The sequence below is a fragment of the Bufo bufo genome, chromosome 3, assembly GCF_905171765.1.
Source record: "Bufo bufo chromosome 3, aBufBuf1.1, whole genome shotgun sequence".
Classification (NCBI taxonomy): Eukaryota; Metazoa; Chordata; class Amphibia; order Anura; family Bufonidae; genus Bufo; species Bufo bufo.
This window is the reverse complement of record NC_053391.1, coordinates 200,282,613-200,300,736: the sequence shown is the minus strand read 5'-3', so window position 1 is coordinate 200,300,736 and position 18,124 is coordinate 200,282,613. Positions and strand designations below refer to the sequence as shown.

The 18,124-nt window shown below is 43.4% G+C and overlaps 1 protein-coding gene across 2 annotated transcripts in view; it reads left to right on the top strand.

Annotated features, from left to right (window-relative positions):
- The window catches only part of ST7L (suppression of tumorigenicity 7 like), a 144,248-nt gene that overhangs the window by 63,293 nt on the left and 62,831 nt on the right, over positions 1 to 18,124 (top strand). Inside the window, exons 11-12 of one of the 2 annotated variants that reach the window (XM_040423877.1) lie at positions 144 to 246; positions 17,038 to 17,188. In XM_040423877.1, coding sequence (XP_040279811.1) covers positions 144 to 246; positions 17,038 to 17,188 — 254 coding nt within the window. Of the gene's footprint in view, positions 1 to 143; positions 247 to 4,155; positions 4,807 to 17,037; positions 17,189 to 18,124 lie in introns of those variants that run through there. The other variant, XM_040423878.1, reaches the window with a different exon arrangement.

The following is an 18,124-nucleotide window of genomic DNA, read 5'->3' as shown; positions in this document are numbered from 1 at the left end:
TTTGCTAAGATCAGGGCAGAGCTGTGATGTGCGACTACTGTCTGCAGGTAGTCTGAGACACACTTCCTGACTTCCTGTCATTTTGTATTTAACCACTTATGGTTTCTGCGTAGGAATTGACGTTCGACTTCTTACTGTTGTAGATTCTCACCTGAAACAGCCTCTAGAAGAGGACTGAGCACAGCAGAAATGAATGCCGTGGAGGCCATTCATCGAGCTGTAGAATTTAACCCTCATGTCCCTAAGGTAGGTAACAGCATCACTATATTTAACACTATGCTTTTCAGAGGGTACACGTACAAATAAAGTAGCACATTACAAAGTAGCAACTAATGAACACTTTTAACAAGACCAATGTGAGTCCTGCTCGAAGAGCTTACCCTTTAAAAGGTATGCGGAGCTTACAATCTAGGAGGCATGTTGAGAGGTTTGCACACAATCATTTGTACCATTCCCTGATGTACATTCAGTATGTGAATTTTCATTGTATTTTGTATACTGTGTGTAAATATACTTTGCTTTACCTTCCAATACATTTTTATTAAAAACATAAAGGGCATCTGTCAGCAGATTTGTACCTGTGAAACTGGCTGACCTGTTACGTGTGTTCATAGGTGTCTGCATTGCTGAGAAAAATGATGTTTTAATATATGCAAATGAGCCTCAAGGAGCAATGGGGGCAATGCCATTACACCGACAGGCTCTCTCAGCAACTGCCACTCCCTCTGCATTTTGATTGACAGGGTCAGGTATGATGAAGTTTTAAGGGGTTGGGTCAGCACAACCTGCCTGTAGGTGCAGATCACTATGGCGAAATACATATACAAACGGAAAATGCAAATGTGATCGCACACTACATCCAGCACTCTGCCCTCCATGCTGGATGAGACATTGGTTTATATTTTGGCCAAAGCATAGTAAGCCACTCACCGCGTCAAGGTCGTCTCATGAGTGGTCCCTAACTCTTGTTCCTACCTGTTCATGGGCCATGACAGCCACATAAAATCCAGGGAATGCAGGTCAGCATGCAAGCCAAGTACACTTTGCTTGTAACCCCGTCCGGTGCCATTACAGCTTTCATCGGATCCAGGGATGCAAGTACCAACATGCATGCTGAACCCACCATATACTTCTCCTGGAGCCAGATGGCTAATGGTAGGTTCTATTCAAGCAGACTCAGTTTTATACTGACTTTAAAACCAGCCTCAAGGACAGATTAACTGGTCAGGTGTGCAATGACTCCAAGGAGATCGCCACGCCTCCAATATATACTACAAAGAAAAAAATAAGGGGTTGGGTCAGCACAACCTGCCTGTAGGTGCAGATCACTATGGCGAAATACATATACAAACGGAAAATGCAAATGTGATCGCACACTACATCCAGCACTCTGCCCTCCATGCTGGATGAGACATTGGTTTATATTTTGGCCAAAGCATAGTAAGCCACTCACCGCGTCAAGGTCGTCTCATGAGTGGTCCCTAACTCTTGTTCCTACCTGTTCATGGGCCATGACAGCCACATAAAATCCAGGGAATGCAGGTCAGCATGCAAGCCAAGTACACTTTGCTTGTAACCCCGTCCGGTGCCATTACAGCTTTCATCGGATCCAGGGATGCAAGTACCAACATGCATGCTGAACCCACCATATACTTCTCCTGGAGCCAGATGGCTAATGGTAGGTTCTATTCAAGCAGACTCAGTTTTATACTGACTCTATGATGAAGTTTTCCCTGCCTGGCCCTGTCAATCAAAGTGCAAAGGTTGCGGCAGAGAGCGCAGTGGCTCTAGATGTAACAACAACACCCCGATTGCACCGAGAGGCTCATTTACAAATCTTCTGACAGATGCTCTTTAAAGCTTACCACTGAAAATTGGAGAGAACATCTGAAAACAGTACATGATCCTTCTAGGTGTGGGGAGCAGAAGTACGCAGGCTGCTAACAGTTGGGGCGGGGGGCAAAGCTAATGGCGTCCAAGACCCCAAGGTTCATATACGCCAAAAAGGCAGCGAGAAGATTTACTAATCAAAATGTGCAAAAATCATGTCCGGCATGCTTTGTACCACTTATTGTTTTAGATACTTTTTTTGCCTCATCCAACAAGTTTGCCACGCAGTTCTAGACTACAGTAACTTGCACCAGATTTATCATCTAGCATCAGCCACACATCTTTAGATTGTCTCTGTAAACCTTCGATAGGATTAGTAAATAGGACTCCCTGTACGACTGTTATGCTCAGAGGAGATTGAAATGTATTAGACCTTTTCCTAACTGAAAGAGGAAGAGAAAGAAAGAAGAGGCCCTGGCAGGGTTAGGTTATGCAATACAGAGAAACAGTTGAAAACCAGATTTCGGTGGGAGCAGAGGATGAAGAGGGGCAACAAGAGGAGGTAGGACTGGTGCGCTGTAGGTTTTGTTTACTGGATATTTTAGATACTCTATGGGAGTAAGCCAGTGGTGAGAGCTCTGGAAATTTTACTGCTTTTCTAACTACAATTAAGGACGTTTTCACAGAATCCTCAGAATCTTAAAAATCCCTTTTAAAGGGGTTTTCTCATCATAGACAATGGGGGCATATCGCTGGGACCTGCACCTATATAGAGAACGGAGCCTCTATATAGGTGGCTGGAGGACTCCGGTCCGGCCACCACCAAGCCGGCTCCCTATAGAAGTTAATGGGAGAGTACTGCGCATGCGCGGCCCCCGCTCCCATTCATTTCTATGGGGCCGACGGAAATAGCCGAGCCAGCACTTGGCTATTTTCGCCGGCCCCATAGAAAATGAATGCGGGGCTCCGTTCTCGATATAGATGCGGGTCCCAGCGGTAGGACCCGCACCTTTAAGACAATGGGGGCATATCCTAGCGATATGCCTCCATTGTCCATGATGAGACAACCCCTTTAAGGCCTCATTTTGCATCTCAGCCTTAAAGCAAGATTAGGCTACTTTCACACTAGCGTTCGGATCGGGTCCGTCTGATGTTTCATCAGACGGATCCGCTCCTATAATGCAGACGTTTGCATCCGTTCAGAACGGATCCGTCTGCATTATAACTTAGAAAAATTTCTAAGTGTGAAAGTTGTCTGAGCGGATCCGTTCAGACTTTACATTGAAAGTCAATGGGGGACGGATCCGTTTGAAGATTGAGCCATATGGTGTCATCTTCAAGCGGATCCGTCCCCATTGACTTCCATTATAAGTCTGGATGGATCCGCTCGCCTCCGCACGGCCAGGCGGACACCCGAACGCTGCAAGCAGCTTTCAGGTGTCCGCCTGCTGAGCGGAGCGGAGGCTGAACGCCGCCAGACTGATGCATTCTGAGCGGATCCGCGTCCACTCAGAATGCATTAGGGCTGGACGGATGCGTTCGGGGCCGCTTGTGAGCCCCTTCAAACGGAGCTCACAAGCGGAGCCCCAAACGCTAGTGTGAAAGTAGCCTAAACAAGATCATAAATCCCTATGATGCTATACAGTCAGGTTGGGTCAGGATTTATGGCTATAAAAAATGTAACCATATTACATGAGGCCTAAGGTTGCTTTCACATCTGCGCTTTTTACATTTCCGTTCTTCTGCTCCGTTAGGACTTTTTTCTCCACTACGAAATCCTTCTCCTAAACAGAAACCCAACAGATCCCATTATAGTCAATGAGGTCCGTAGGCTCAGTTCGCTTCAGTTAAGTGCTGAATCTGGCACTTGCGTTATTTTCGTTCTTCTGCTCCTATAATGAAGCAGAACAGAAATCGAAACGCGCAGATGTGAAAGCAGCCTAAGGACACCATTTTACAATTGACATTCTTTGATTTACTGTAAAATACAAGGTTACAGTCATATACAGCGGCGCGCGCACTACGACTACATGCACAAGACTGCATCATGGTTCTGTGTGCAATACTGTACCTCTGTGTTTTTAATCCATATGTACACAGATTTTATTTTTATTTTTTTAGCTCTGACCCATGGATTCTGCATCTTTCTTTGTATTAAGAAGGTATAATCCATAAAATTAACCTGTAGGGACTCTGTGCCAATATACATACTATGTGCACATGGCTTTACATCTTCTGTAATATGCATCTGTGGCCAAAAATGCATCCGTTCTAATATTGTGAATGAAAATCCTAAAAAACGAGTTTTATGTGTTTTTTTTTTAGCTTCTGTAATTTGGAATAGAGAGCACGGGTGCCGTCATCCACAACCATCACATCGGCCCCTCTCTCCTTTCTGTTTGCACATGATCGGTGCCCTTCAGCTTGTAAAGGGAACAATTCTTGTAGAAGATCTACATTAGGTCATTGAAATGACGCAACTTAGGAAGTAAAAAAAAAATAAAACCACTTTTTTGGTAAGGCTACCTGCCCGTTTGTTGGCTTTCTTTCCCTCAAGAAACAAACACCTATATAGGGTATGTCACATAGGGGATGTGACTGACATGCTGCACATTAGTATCAGCAGAGCTTCCAGAGCATATTGATGCGTGACGTTCCCCCATCCTGTTAACTGCCTGCAATGTGGAGGAGTTAGCAGTGCAAGCACCAAGTCTCTGCATAGCACCTGGGCCGATCTACCACCCATATGATATAGCCCTCCATTACACTATGGGTGTCTTCATTCATCTTTTGCTTGGCATGTGGAATATGGGTACTTCAGGCAGCGGAATCTAGTTCCGTAGTCAAGAACACCAGCATGATCTCCAGCACACACATTGTATTTCCCTCATCGAGTACATCAAACAGTGCTGCCCCTTACATGCCTGCTAAAAATAACGTCTCACATTTCAGGAGCTCAATGACAAAGGGTTTCACGTCTGTCTCCCTGGCCCAAACATTTATCGCTGCCCAGACTTGTTAGGAAATGTATATTTTTGGAATAAATCTGGACAAAGACACGGGGACCAGAGCAATTTGTTACACTGCTTCTGCGTCTCAATAGACTTGCGGCCATGGCATATATAGAGTTAATGCCGAAAAACGCCGGGGTGCTTTTAGAAATTGAGACGTTGCTTTCTATTTTGAGAATTGTGGCGCAATCACAAAGCTAAATGGCTTTCTTGGCCCCACATGGGGAATATAAAATATAAGTGCAATTAAGAAAACACTCACCTCTCCTCTGTTCCACTGAGACACTGGTAGGTGGCATCGCCAATGGGGTCGTTGAAGTGAAGGTGACATTAGTCTCCATGACTACCTCTGGAATTGGGGTTGTCAAGACTGAATGAGCCTTGACAACATATAGAATGAATGTATCACACCAGTCAGTTTAAATGAGAGTTCTGACTGAGACAGACTGGTTGTTGCCTGAAATTACAGTGGCAGCATATCCTTAGCAACCAGAATGTCAGACATAATATAACCCGAAAAGGGGTTGTCTAGGATTTTTCAAGTGATGGCCTATCCTCAGGCTGATCGTGGGGGTCCAACACCCGCACCTTTGTCGATTAGCTGTTATGCAGTAGCTAGGGAGCTGGTTACTATACTGCTGCTCCCATTGAAGTGAATTGTATCAGCGCCGCAGTAACCAGCTCCGTCCACTACAGAATGGACAGAGCTGTTTAATTTCGACTCTGATTTCCACCCAAAGCTGGGTCAGTGTTAAAGTTGCAGAGAGATGCTCTACTTTGGTCCATGATGCGGACCAAACACGCCCATCGAAGTCTATGAGTCCATGAAAAACTACTGACACAACACAGATGACATCAGTGTTGTGTCAGTGTTACACAGACCATTGTTAGGTCATGCTCTGGAAATTTAATTTGCAGCTGAGCAGTGTCCATGAAATACGGATTACACACAGAGAGCAAAAAAAAATATGTACCAAACGCATATTCTTCACGGACATCTTCACAGATGAAACATGGACGGTATTACCAACCAGCAGGTGTGAACCCACTGTGCCACGTGCCCATCCTCTTCTAAGCACTTCTAAGTGAACCTTTCTTTCTTAACAGTACCCCTGATGGTAGAAATAGGCTTTTCCGAGGGGAACACCATGTCACTACCTTTTGAGGTGGATTTGCACATGAAGCAGCTGGTCCAGGGGGTGCCAGAGCAAGGTACCAGAGGTACAGTCATAGTCAACAGGCCGCGTTGTAACCTGGAGCAACATTGCAAGACTGAACGATGAGGCAGAGACGAAGTTGAACAAGCAATGGGTCAGGGCAGACAGCTCAGGTGCTGGTCAGGCAATCCGGGTTAGCAACAGAAGAGACGAGAAAGGACAGATAAGGATCAAACAGGAACCGAAGTCTAGAATCCAAGCATGGGTCAGGAATGCAGGAACACAGGCACAAACAACAGCAACCTTTGCAGAACACAGAGACTTTTGACGCTCAGGCACCTGGGAAGAGGGCTGGACCACTTATATAGGTACAGGATAGCTGGGATTGGTCGCACAGGTCACGTGTAAAGCCCTTAAATCTCAGGAAGGGATGCATGCTGGCCCTTCACGAGGTGCTACAGGGAACAGGCGGGAAGGCATGCGGTGTCCAGGGCTAGAAGGAATCCCTCCAAGTAGCTGTTTGTAGAGGCCGCAATGCTCAAGTCAGCCTCTTCCTATGCCTGTGACATCACATCCATTCATTCAAGTGAATGGCATTGGGCTGCTGTACCAAGCATGGCCGTTATCCAATGTATAGGGTTGTGTTTGGTATACTATAAAGAGACTGTAGTTCTTGTCAGAGTGTTGTGGCCTCTTCAAACAGATCATTGGCAGCGATATCGGAGGTCAGACAAAAACATGATGATAGGTCATCAATAACTAATTCCCAGGGATCCCTCTTCTGAATAAAGAAAACATGTATGTTGTCATTACCAATGGAGAACAAGAATTTGAAGATTCAATTATAACTTTTGTTATTTTTCTCCATCATTCAGTATAATGTGAATGATGATTTTCACTTCTTTCTCCCTGTCAATTTTAATAAACTTAAAAAAAAATTCAGTCAGATAGATAATTGCTGGACAAAATTGTTACTCACTTGCATGAATGATCAAGAGAGGCAATTTTGTAGCAGACACTTTGTCTTCTCTTTGCTCATTGCATTGGCATTCAGAGAAAGATAAAAGTGGCTAATCTTTTATATGTTAAGAAATATTCTGTTTAATTACCACATTTTGTACACCCTTCTGAAATTTGAGTTCTGGAGTGTTCCTGACAGTTCTGAATATGAGCGATGTTCACATGAAAGAAGCAGACCAAAATCACTTCTTCATACGCTTTGTGACTGATATCTAGGTTTTCCTTTTTGTCCTTGGTGGCTAATTTCTCATCCAGAACTGCAAATGTGTAGCACATATTTAGCCTTATAAGTACAGAGTAATTTATTGTAAAGGGGTAGACAACCCCCTTCAAAATGCAGGCTCAGCGGCAATCAGCTTATTAGGAGCCTTGCTTCCTGCACCCCTAGAAAGTAGTGTGAATAGGAGCTGCTGTCATAAAGTGGCCTTCTGTTCTGGCTCATACAGTAGGGTGCCTAGTAGGGGACCTCCTGTGACATCAATATGAGCTGGAAGGCAACATGGACAAGGTTAGTCTTCATGAAGCTGCAAGTAGCTGTTTTAAGTTTATTAGCTTTCATCAGTGCAAGCTATGGAAACCATGGCTCTGGGGTATACTACCTACCTTCTCGGTCAGTGATGGCTAACCTCCGGAACTCCAGCTGTGGTGAAACTACGACTTCCAGCATGCTCCATTCGTTTCTATGGAGTTCTGAGAGCAGCCAAGCAAGTGTGCATCTTGGGAGTCGTAGTTTTACCACAACTGGAGTGCTGGAGGTTAGCCATCACAGTCCTAGGTACTTGTATTTATTCTTATAGTACCTTAAAGGGAACCTGACATCCAGATATTCAGTATTTAACAATCAAGGGGAAGGAGACAGGAAGAGGGCATGGTAAACTTGACTTGAAGGATGCAAGAGCCAGACTCTTTGACTTCAAGGTGCTCATTAGCATGCAGAGTGTGAAATTAAGGTAGGGCTACACGGCATCGGGTGTCTCAGCCAGGATCGTAGGGGCATCAAAGTGATTCCTTAGAAATTAATGGGGTTTCAGTGAGTGTTGCAGATGTGCAGTGACTACAACCCCTGAATTGTAAACGACCCCTGAAAAAATCTTCTTTACTGGACCAGCATCGCCATGTAGCCCTAACCGAAATGTTGAATATCTGGATGTCAGGTTCCCTTTAACCTTACAGGGTTCTTGCAACTTTATATTTATTTCTCCATCTTCTATAATGATATAAATCCAGAAGATTTACTGGAACTGCTACACAAAAGTTTTTTAAACTTTCACATAAAAAATATATATATTGTATATACACAGGTCATGGCCAAAAGTTTTAAGAATTACACAAATTTTGGTTTTCACAAAGTTTGTGCCTCAGTTTTTATGGTTCGAATTGCATTAACTCTATATTGTTATGAATAGTGATCAGATGACTTGCAATTAATTGCAATTAAAGGGAACCTGTCAGCGGCAAAACCATCCCAAACCGCCAGCAGTACCTTCAAGTAGCCGGCAGTGAGTTTCGAATGATGATTTTCTTACTGCATTCTGATGAGGCAAAAGTATGAAAAACGATCTTTTATCCTCCGTCAGCGCTATTTTCCAGTCAGGCTTGAAGTCAAGAGGGCAGCGGCCTCCTTGCTTCAAGTCAAGGTAACTGCGCCCCCTTCCCTGCCCCTTCGCTGTGACTGACATCCAGATATTCAACATTTCGGTTAGGGCTAAATGGCGATGCTGGTCCAGTAAAGAAGATTTTTTTCAGGGGTCGTTTACAATTCAGGGGTTGTAGTCACTGCACATCTGCAACACTCACTGAAACCCCATTAATTTCTAAGGAATCACTTCGATGCCCCTACGATCCTGGCTGAGACACCCGATGCCGTGTAGCCCTACCTTAATTTCACACTCTGCATGCTAATGAGCACCTTGAAGTCAAAAAGTCTAGCTCTTGCATCCTTCAAGTCGAGTTTACCATGCCCTCTTCCTGTCTCCTGCCCCTTGATTGTTAAATACTGAATATCTGGATGTCAGGTTCCCTTTAAGGTACTATAAGAAGAAATACAAGTACCTAGGTCTGTGATGGCTAACCTCCAGTTCTCCAGTTGTAGTAAAACTACGACTCCCAAGATGTACACTTGCTTGGCTGCTCTCAGAACTCCATAGAAACGAATGGAGCATGCTGGAAGTCGTAGTTTCACCACAGCTGGAGTTCCGGAGGTTAGCCATCACTGACCTAGAAGGTAGTATACCCCAGAGCCATGGTTTCCATAGCTTGCACTGATGAAAGCTAATAAACTTAAAACAGCTACTTGCAGCTTCATGAAGACTAACCTTGTCCATGTTGCCTTCCAGCTCATATTGATGTCACAGGAGGTCCCCTACTAGGCACCCTACTGTATGAGCCAGAACAGAAGGCCACTTTATGACAGCAGCTCCTATTCACACTACTGCCGGCTACTTGAAGGTACTGCTGGCGGTTTGGAATGGGTTTTGCCGCTCACAGGTTCCCTTTAAATTAATCAGAAAAGCCCAATTTCCTCTGCATTTCTGCCATGCGACAAAATGAACTGCTAACATCATTTCAGTAATCTTCTCGTTAGCCCAGGAGAAAGTGTTAACGAGGACAAGGGAGCTGATATCTCTGTCATGCTGATTGAATTAGAAGAGCAGACTGGTTGCCTTAAAAGGGGGGGTTGAAATAATTGTCTTGTCACATTCGGGTGTGGGAGGGAAACACCACACCGAACATAGGAGGGAAAGTGGTGAGGGAATAAGGCCTGGAAACTAGGGAAAGGAGATGGACACCTCCTATTAAAACCTTAATCAAAGTCTTGACTAACTACCAGTATGAACAGACCCTAGAGTTAGGTGAGTTCATACACAGGAATACCTAGTGTCCTAACTCACCCTAAAGGACACTGGTACTAAGGTCAGAACTGAGACAACCTGTTCCTCCAAAAGGAAGGACGAACAGGAGTCTCCCTCAGGCCTAATACAAATGACAGGGAAATGCAACACACAAAACAAAATACAAAAGGGAAAGAAAACACTTATCTTCAAGTGGCTATGGCAGCACCAGGAACTCAGCCGAGATCCACACACCAGCTATCCACAACTCAAACAGAAGCTATAAACCGCATAGCATAGTGGGAGAAACAACAATAAATAGAGAAGGTTAAATGACCATAATAGTCACACCTGGGGAAAGAAGGTGTGGCAAGCACCAGAAACAACACAGACGTCATTTGATCCAAACAGAAAACATGTCTGATCAAACCACGTGTTGCCAGCCTTGCCGATCTTACGTCTGTGACACTTGTTCTGTTAACCATGGTTACCTCCAAGGAAACAAGTGCAGTCACCATTGCTGTGCATCAAAAAGGCCTCACAGGAAAGGACATTGCTGCTTTTAAGATTGTACCTTAATCAAACATTTATCAGATCATTAAGAACTTCAAGGGGACAGTTTAGTTGCTGTGAAGAAGAGGATTGCAGAGGACTGGAGTAAAGTTATTTTCTCTGATGAAGCGACTGTTTGGGACATCTGGAAAGATGATTGAAGAAGAAGATAAGCGCTACCATGAATCCTCTATCATATCAGCAGTAGAGTATCCTGAGACCATTCATATGTGGGGTTGCTTCTCTTCCAAGAGAGTGGGCTCACTCACAATTTTACCAACAAAACGAGAAAAATGTGGATCATACATCCAATTAACAACGCTTCTCAACTTTTTATTTTATTTTTTTATTTCACTCACAATTTTGCCATTAATAAAGAATGGTATCAAAACATCCCCCAGAGCAACTTCTCCCAAAAGTCCAGGAGCAATTTGGCGATGAACAATTCTTTTTCTGGCATTATGGAGCACCATGTCACAAGGCAAAAGTGATAATTAAATGGCTCAGTGAACAAAACATTGAAATTTTGGGTCCATGGCCAGGCAACACCCCTGATTTCAATCCCATTGAGAACCTGTGGTCAATTCTCAAAAATAATAGGTTGCCATACGTCAGGGTTTGGCAGAGACGCTGATATCCAGCATGCCAGAAATCTTGAAAAAGACGGGGCAACACTGTAAGTATTGAGTCTTTGCATAAACTGTATTTGATTGTCATTAAAGGATAACTGTCATATTTTCATTAAAAAAATATTTTTTAACATATGTTACTGCTGCAGCAGCATTATGCATAAAGCAATCTTTAGTTTCTTCACTTACCACTGTTTTCCTTGAGTTTTGCCCTTAGTTATGGCTGTTTTAAATCCTACATTATGAGGATCTTCTCAAGATGGCTCCTCTGCCAGTTCTCTGAGGCCAAAACTGCATTTCCTCACATACAAACTTGCTGTAGCCAGCAGCTTCCTGCCAGCCAATCAGATTGGATTACTGAGAGACACGCCTCCTCACTCTGAAGCCTAATGCAGGCATGCAGTGTGAAGGACCGCCCCTCTGTCTTCCTAGCCGGAGACAGATGAGCCCTAGCAACGGTCTTTTAAGGGAGCAGTGGAAAGGGACAGGAGACCTTAATGAAAGCTGTTATTATAAGGTAATTACAGATCTTTTGGCAATCATTGACAGACTAACTCAGGTATACGTGCCTAGCACTAAAAAACTAGCAAAAAAAAAAAAAATAACAGTTATCCTTTAAGAGTTAAAAAACTTAGGAAGTACTTATAATTGTACTTCAGTATACCATAGAAACATCTGACAAAGATATAAAAACACTGAAGCAGCAAACATTGTAAAGACCAAAATTTGTGTCAGTCTCAACTTTTGGCCACAACTGTATAATTTTGTGCTTTTTACTGCATAAAATCTACATGTTTTACATTAAGTTGCAGAAAGACTACAAATTGTACAACGTGCAGCGAGGAAAAGCCAGATTTTGCTTTTCCTGTGTGTAATTACGATCATATGGGTGAAGTAATCGTTTTATTCCTTTTCTTTTTTGGCACTGCTTGCCACTACCGTACCATTACCATTGACTGTCTAACAAGTGAAGCATTCTCAACCTTGGTGGCATCTCTGTCCCTCAAATGTCCTCTGGATTTAATTGGATGATGTCACCAGCTGCTGCAAATCCAAGAATACGATGATAATTTCATGAGGCATCTGCAGTTCTCCCATGCTAGGAAAGTGCACAGTAATTTAGGTCATGAAATATAGGTTCTAACAGTAACTCAGAACATGCAAGCTGAACTTTTGAACTTTGTGCATTCATTCTCCATCTCCCAACCTTTATTTTATGACTGTAGAGTTTGTCAGCCCATATGTCAGTGGACTATATAATCATACCTGTTAGTTTCCTAGCTGAATGTGAAGAAAATATTATAGTACTCTATTTTGCTTACAGTATACCAAGTGTGATTTAATTGCTTCTTTATTAAAGGGGTTGTCCGATTGTCTGATATTTTGTCTTCAGTATAGGTCATCAATATCTGATCGGTGGGGGCCCAACTCTCGGCACTCCTGCTGATAAGCTGTTTGCTGGGACCTTCTCAGAGCTTACCAAGCAAAACGCTGTACATTGTATAGTGGTTGTGCTTTGTATTGCAGCTCAGGTTCATTCACTTGAATCGAACTAAGCTGTCTATAGGCCTTGTGACCGATGAACATGATGTCACTGGACTAGTAAGAAGCTGCAGCACTCACTAGAATGCCGTGACCTCTTTAAGCAGCTGATCGGAAGAATGCCGGGAGTTGTACCACCACCGCTTTGATGTTGATGACCTATACTTGAGTTTGATAGGACACCTCATACATACGGCAGCAGAATGAATCATAGTCACTCTTTGTGACTCTCTAACTATCATTATTTTCTCAATTATAAATCAGAGTTTTTGGATAAGCTCTTTGTCCAAGTAGCATTCACCAATCCACCTGCAAATATCTATCTATTTATGGTCAACACTATGGACACGATTTGCCATACCTGCATTACCCATAACAGAGGAACATTGCAGGCAGCCAGAGGATCACTCTTGGATGCTATGGTTTTCATTGGTGATGTGATCTCAAAAAACTGGCCATGCACGTGAAATACAGATGTAGCCGAGCTAAACTTGATGGTTAATGCATTAAGTAGACAATGGCCAGAAAATGTTGACTTTTTTTAATGGATTTCAGTGGCTTTTACCACAAGATAACAGTGTGACTTGTTATCAGATTCAATTTTAGCTCTTCTACATCTGTAACTGGCTTGGCTAAGAGTGCAAGTCTAATTCAGTGTGGAGACGCAAATAAACTGCTGCCAGACATCTATGGCTCAGGAGGCAGTGGAAGGATGAAACTGAGCATGTGTGGCCATTTCAGTGAGCAGGACAAAAAAATAAAGAAAAAAACAAACAGCAGGTGGTGCTATACACATCATTTTACTGAATAACTCAATGGCTATGCTAAATTTTTAATTACCGTAATTTTTGCCCCATAAGACGCATTTTTTCCCCCCTGCGTTTTATGGGGCGAATACTAATGAGCACTTCCATTATGGAAGCGCTCATTAGTACCGGAGGACCGGGAAGCGGTGAAGGCTTTGTACTCACCGCTTCCTGATCCTCGGCTGTCGGCTGTGAAGGCTGCACACAGCGTGACTGCGCTCTGTGATCTCATGCTGTGTGCAGCCTTCACAGCACAGCCGGAAGACAGAGCGCGCTGGAGGAGAGGAGCGGCGGCGTCCGGAGCAGGATAGGTAAGTGTTTTTTTATTTTTATTTTAACCCATATGAGGCTGATTGGGGCTTATATGAGGCTGCTGGGGGCTGATATGAGGCTGCTGGGGGCTGATATGAGGCTACTGGGGGCTGATATGAGGCTGCTGGGGGCTGATATGAGGCTGCTGGGGGCTGATATGAGGCTACTGGGGGCTGATGAGAGGCATGGGGCTCTTATCTGAGGTCTAATTGGGGGTCATTAACATTGGTGTCTGAGCTGAGGTCTTATTGAGGTCTAATTAACATTGGGGGTCTTATTGTGGCTGTCAGCTGGGGGTCTGATTGGTGGTCTGACCTGAGGTGTAATGAAAAAATTGCCCCCCTCTAAAACCTAGATGCGTCTTATGGGCCAGTGCGTCTTATAGGGGGAAAAATACGGTACATGCAATTACAAAATAATTCAGATCCAGGTGCTGGTTTGAAAACTGTGGAATATTTTCCATAGGACAACCTAGTTGTGAAAGTAGAATCTGCTCTTGGGTGACTAGATATAGCTATTGCGAAAGGCCTAACAAAAGGCCATGCTAAACCCATGAGGTGAAATGTCCCTGGGTACATGGTACGGTTTCCCACACAAGATCCTTGCAGACCTTTAGTGGTGTGTTAGACAAAGAGGATTACAGAGGATTAACCAGCATATCACCCTCCAGCACGATTGCCTCGGGCAAGGTGAGAGTCACTCATGCAGCAAACACGCTTTGCTTGACCAGAACCCAACCTCATCAATGTTACTTAAAGAAAAGAGAAAGTTAAGTCACTTCTTCAGATTAGTAAATCATCTCAAGACCAACGGCGTAGAAATGGAGTCACGTAACTGTCTGGAGCAGTTTGGGCAAATCGGTGGCAAAAAAATGATCAAAGAAAAGTTATATTGATTGTAACTAATTATTACAAGGCTTTGCGCTCGCACATAGAAGTGACACTAATGAAATAGGGGAAACTTGAATACAGTACACAATCTGTCTGATTAATGTACAGTGTGGAGTTATCGCTGCTTATTTTTAAAGAAATATTTTGTCATGGACAATATTTAACAGATAAATCTGCTTAAAAGGTTGGGTAACTGTTAATACTTTCCATTGTTCTCATTTTGAACTATGGAGGAGATTTATCAAAACTGATGCAAAGTAGCTTATAGCAACCAATCAGATTCCACCTTTCATTTTCCAAAGGCACTCTGAAAAATGTAAGGTGAAATCTGATTGGTTGCTAGGGACAACATACAGTGGGGGAAATAATTATTTGACCCCTCACTGATTTTGTAAGTTTGTCCAATGACAAAGAAATGAAAAGTCTCAGAACAGTATCATTTCAATGGTAGGTTTATTGTAACAGTGGCAGATAGCACATCAAAAGGAAAATCGAAAAAAAAACTTTAAATAAAAGATAGCAACTGATTTGCATTTCATTGAGTGAAATAAGTATTTGAACCCCTACCAACCATTAAGAGTTCTGGCTCCCACAGAGTGGTTAGACACTTCTACTCAATTAGTCACCCTCATTAAGGACACCTGTCTTAACTAGTCACCTGTATAAAAGACACCTGTCCACAGAATCAATCAATCAAGCAGACTCCAAACTCTCCAACATGGGAAAGACCAAAGAGCTGTCCAAGGATGTCAGAGACAAAATTGTAGACCTGCACAAGGCTGGAATGGGCTACAAAACCATTAGCAAGAAGCTGGGAGAGAAGGTGACAACTGTTGGTGCGATTGTTCGAAAATGGAAGGAGCACAAAATGACCATCAATCGACCTCGCTCTGGGGCTCCACGCAAGATCTCACCTCGTGGGGTGTCAATGGTTCTGAGAAAGGTGAAAAAGCATCCTAGAACTACACGGGAGGAGTTAGTTAATGACCTCAAATTAGCAGGGACCACAGTCACCAAGAAAACCATTGGAAACACATTACACCGCAATGGATTAAAATCCTGCAGGGCTCGCAAGGTCCCCCTGCTCAGGAAGGCACATGTGCAGGCCCGTCTGAAGTTTGCCAATGAACACCTGAATGATTCAGAGAGTGACTGGGAGAAGGTGCTGTGGTCTGATGAGACCAAAATAGAGCTCTTTGGCATTAACTCAACTCGCTGTGTTTGGAGGAAGAAAAATGCTGCCTATGACCCCCAAAACACCGTCCCCACCGTCAAGCATGGGGGTGGAAACATTTTGCTTTGGGGGTGTTTTTCTGCTAAGGGCACAGGACAACTTATTCGCATAAACGGGAAAATGGACGGAGCCATGTATCGTGAAATCCTGAGCGACAACCTCCTTCCCTCTGCCAGGAAACTGAAAATGGGTCGTGGATGGGTGTTCCAGCACGACAATGACCCAAAACATACAGCAAAGGCAACAAAGGAGTGGCTCAAGAAGAAGCACATTAAGGTCATGGAGTGGCCTAGTCAGTCTCCGGACCTTAATCCAATCGAAAACCTATGGAGGGAGCTCAAGCTCAGAGTTGCACAGAGACAGCCTCGAAACCTTAGGGATTTAGAGATGATCTGCAAAGAGGAGTGGACCAACATTCCTCCTAAAATGTGCGCAAACTTGGTCATCAATTACAAGAAACGTTTGACCTCTGTGCTTGCAAACAAGGGTTTTTCCACCAAGTATTAAGTCTTTTTTTGTTAGAGGGTTCAAATACTTATTTCACTCAATGAAATGCAAATCAGTTGCTATCTTTTATTTAAAGTTATTTTTTCGATTTTCCTTTTGATGTGCTATCTGCCACTGTTACAATAAACCTACCATTGAAATGATACTGTTCTGAGACTTTTCATTTCTTTGTCATTGGACAAACTTACAAAATCAGTGAGGGGTCAAATAATTATTTCCCCCACTGTAAGGAAACAAGTCCAGAACTAAGCAGTTGCCTTTTACAGGGAACATTTATGTAAGTGTTTTACAGTCCGCAAATTGCAGATCCGCAAAACACAGATACCGGCCTGTGTGCGTTCCACATTTTGCGGACCGCACATGGCACATGATAGAAAATTCCGATTCTTGTCCGCAATTGGGGACAAGAATAGGACATGCTCTATCTTTTTTGCTACAGATGCAGCCCGCTTGTTTTGCGGCCCCTATAGAAATGAATGAGTCCGTACCCATTGCGGACCCATTCATACGGTCGTCTGAATGAGCCCTAAATGAGATATTAAAGGGAATTCTGGATATTTAATGAATAGAGCCATATTAAAGAGTAGTAGACATGCAGGATCTTGGGAAAGCTGGGTGAGATACATATAGCATCAGTTCTTGAGTTCAGCACTCAGCGATCATGTTAGAATAGCCTAGCTTTAGATGTGTTTTATTCTTGTGCTTTATTATTCCAGTACCTGTTAGAGATGAAAAGCTTGATTATGCCACCAGAGCATATACTGAAGCGCGGAGACAGCGAAGCCGTGGCATATGCCTTTTTCCACCTTCAGCACTGGAAACGGGCAGAAGGAGCACTGAATTTACTCCACTGCACATGGGAAGGCAGTAAGTATGTCTTCCTTCTGTATTGTTCGCCATGTTGCCGCACTGCGTACTGTAGGTATGTAACCTGCCCATATTAATTAAATTGTCAGCACCATTGGAATGCTCTGCTGCCTGTATTCATTTCAAAGGGAGCCCCTAGCACTTGTGTTATTGTTTGAAGTGGGACTACTAATTTAGTTATCTCAATGCACCATTCACAGGACATCAAAGCGAGCATCTTATCTATATCATCCCCACTGGGATCTTTGTAATGAAGATGTGTTTTCAGAATGAGACATGCATGTAACCTTTTATCTTTTGTTTGCACAGGAAAATATGATTTTCATAGTTTTGTCATAACACAATGCAGATGCCATGACATTTAAGTTATGCTGTTAGTTTAAAGATCTCATCAGAAAGTGGTGTCGTTTTAAAAAGCTCCCAAAATGCAAGGGGGAAAAAAAATATAGATAGTATGTTTCTGTATAGATATAGAAAAAAATTTCTAGAACGCTTTATTGGCTAAAACATATCAGCATTGTACATCTCTTCTTTACATGTGTTATGGAAATGAAAGTGCGCTTTACTGCTGGAGACTAGATAGGCAGGACTGAGAACAGGAAAATAGAGTGCATGCACACAACCTGTCTGTATGCTGCTCAGTCCGCCACCAGGCCTTGCTTTTCATTCCTAGAGACCGTATAATGACCATGAGGTTCTTTCAATCTCATCAGCCGTATTCATGCTCCAGTCTTAGGCTAGGTCTACACGACGACATGTGTCGCGCAACAGGGCACAACTACACTGCAACATTTGTCGCACCGATGTCACGCGACAATTTTTATAACGATGGTCTATGGTGTCCCAATGCGACATACTGCGACGCGACAGTCGCAGAAAAAATCCATCTCGGATGGATTTTTTGCGACTTTCGCAGTCACAGCATGTCGCATTGCG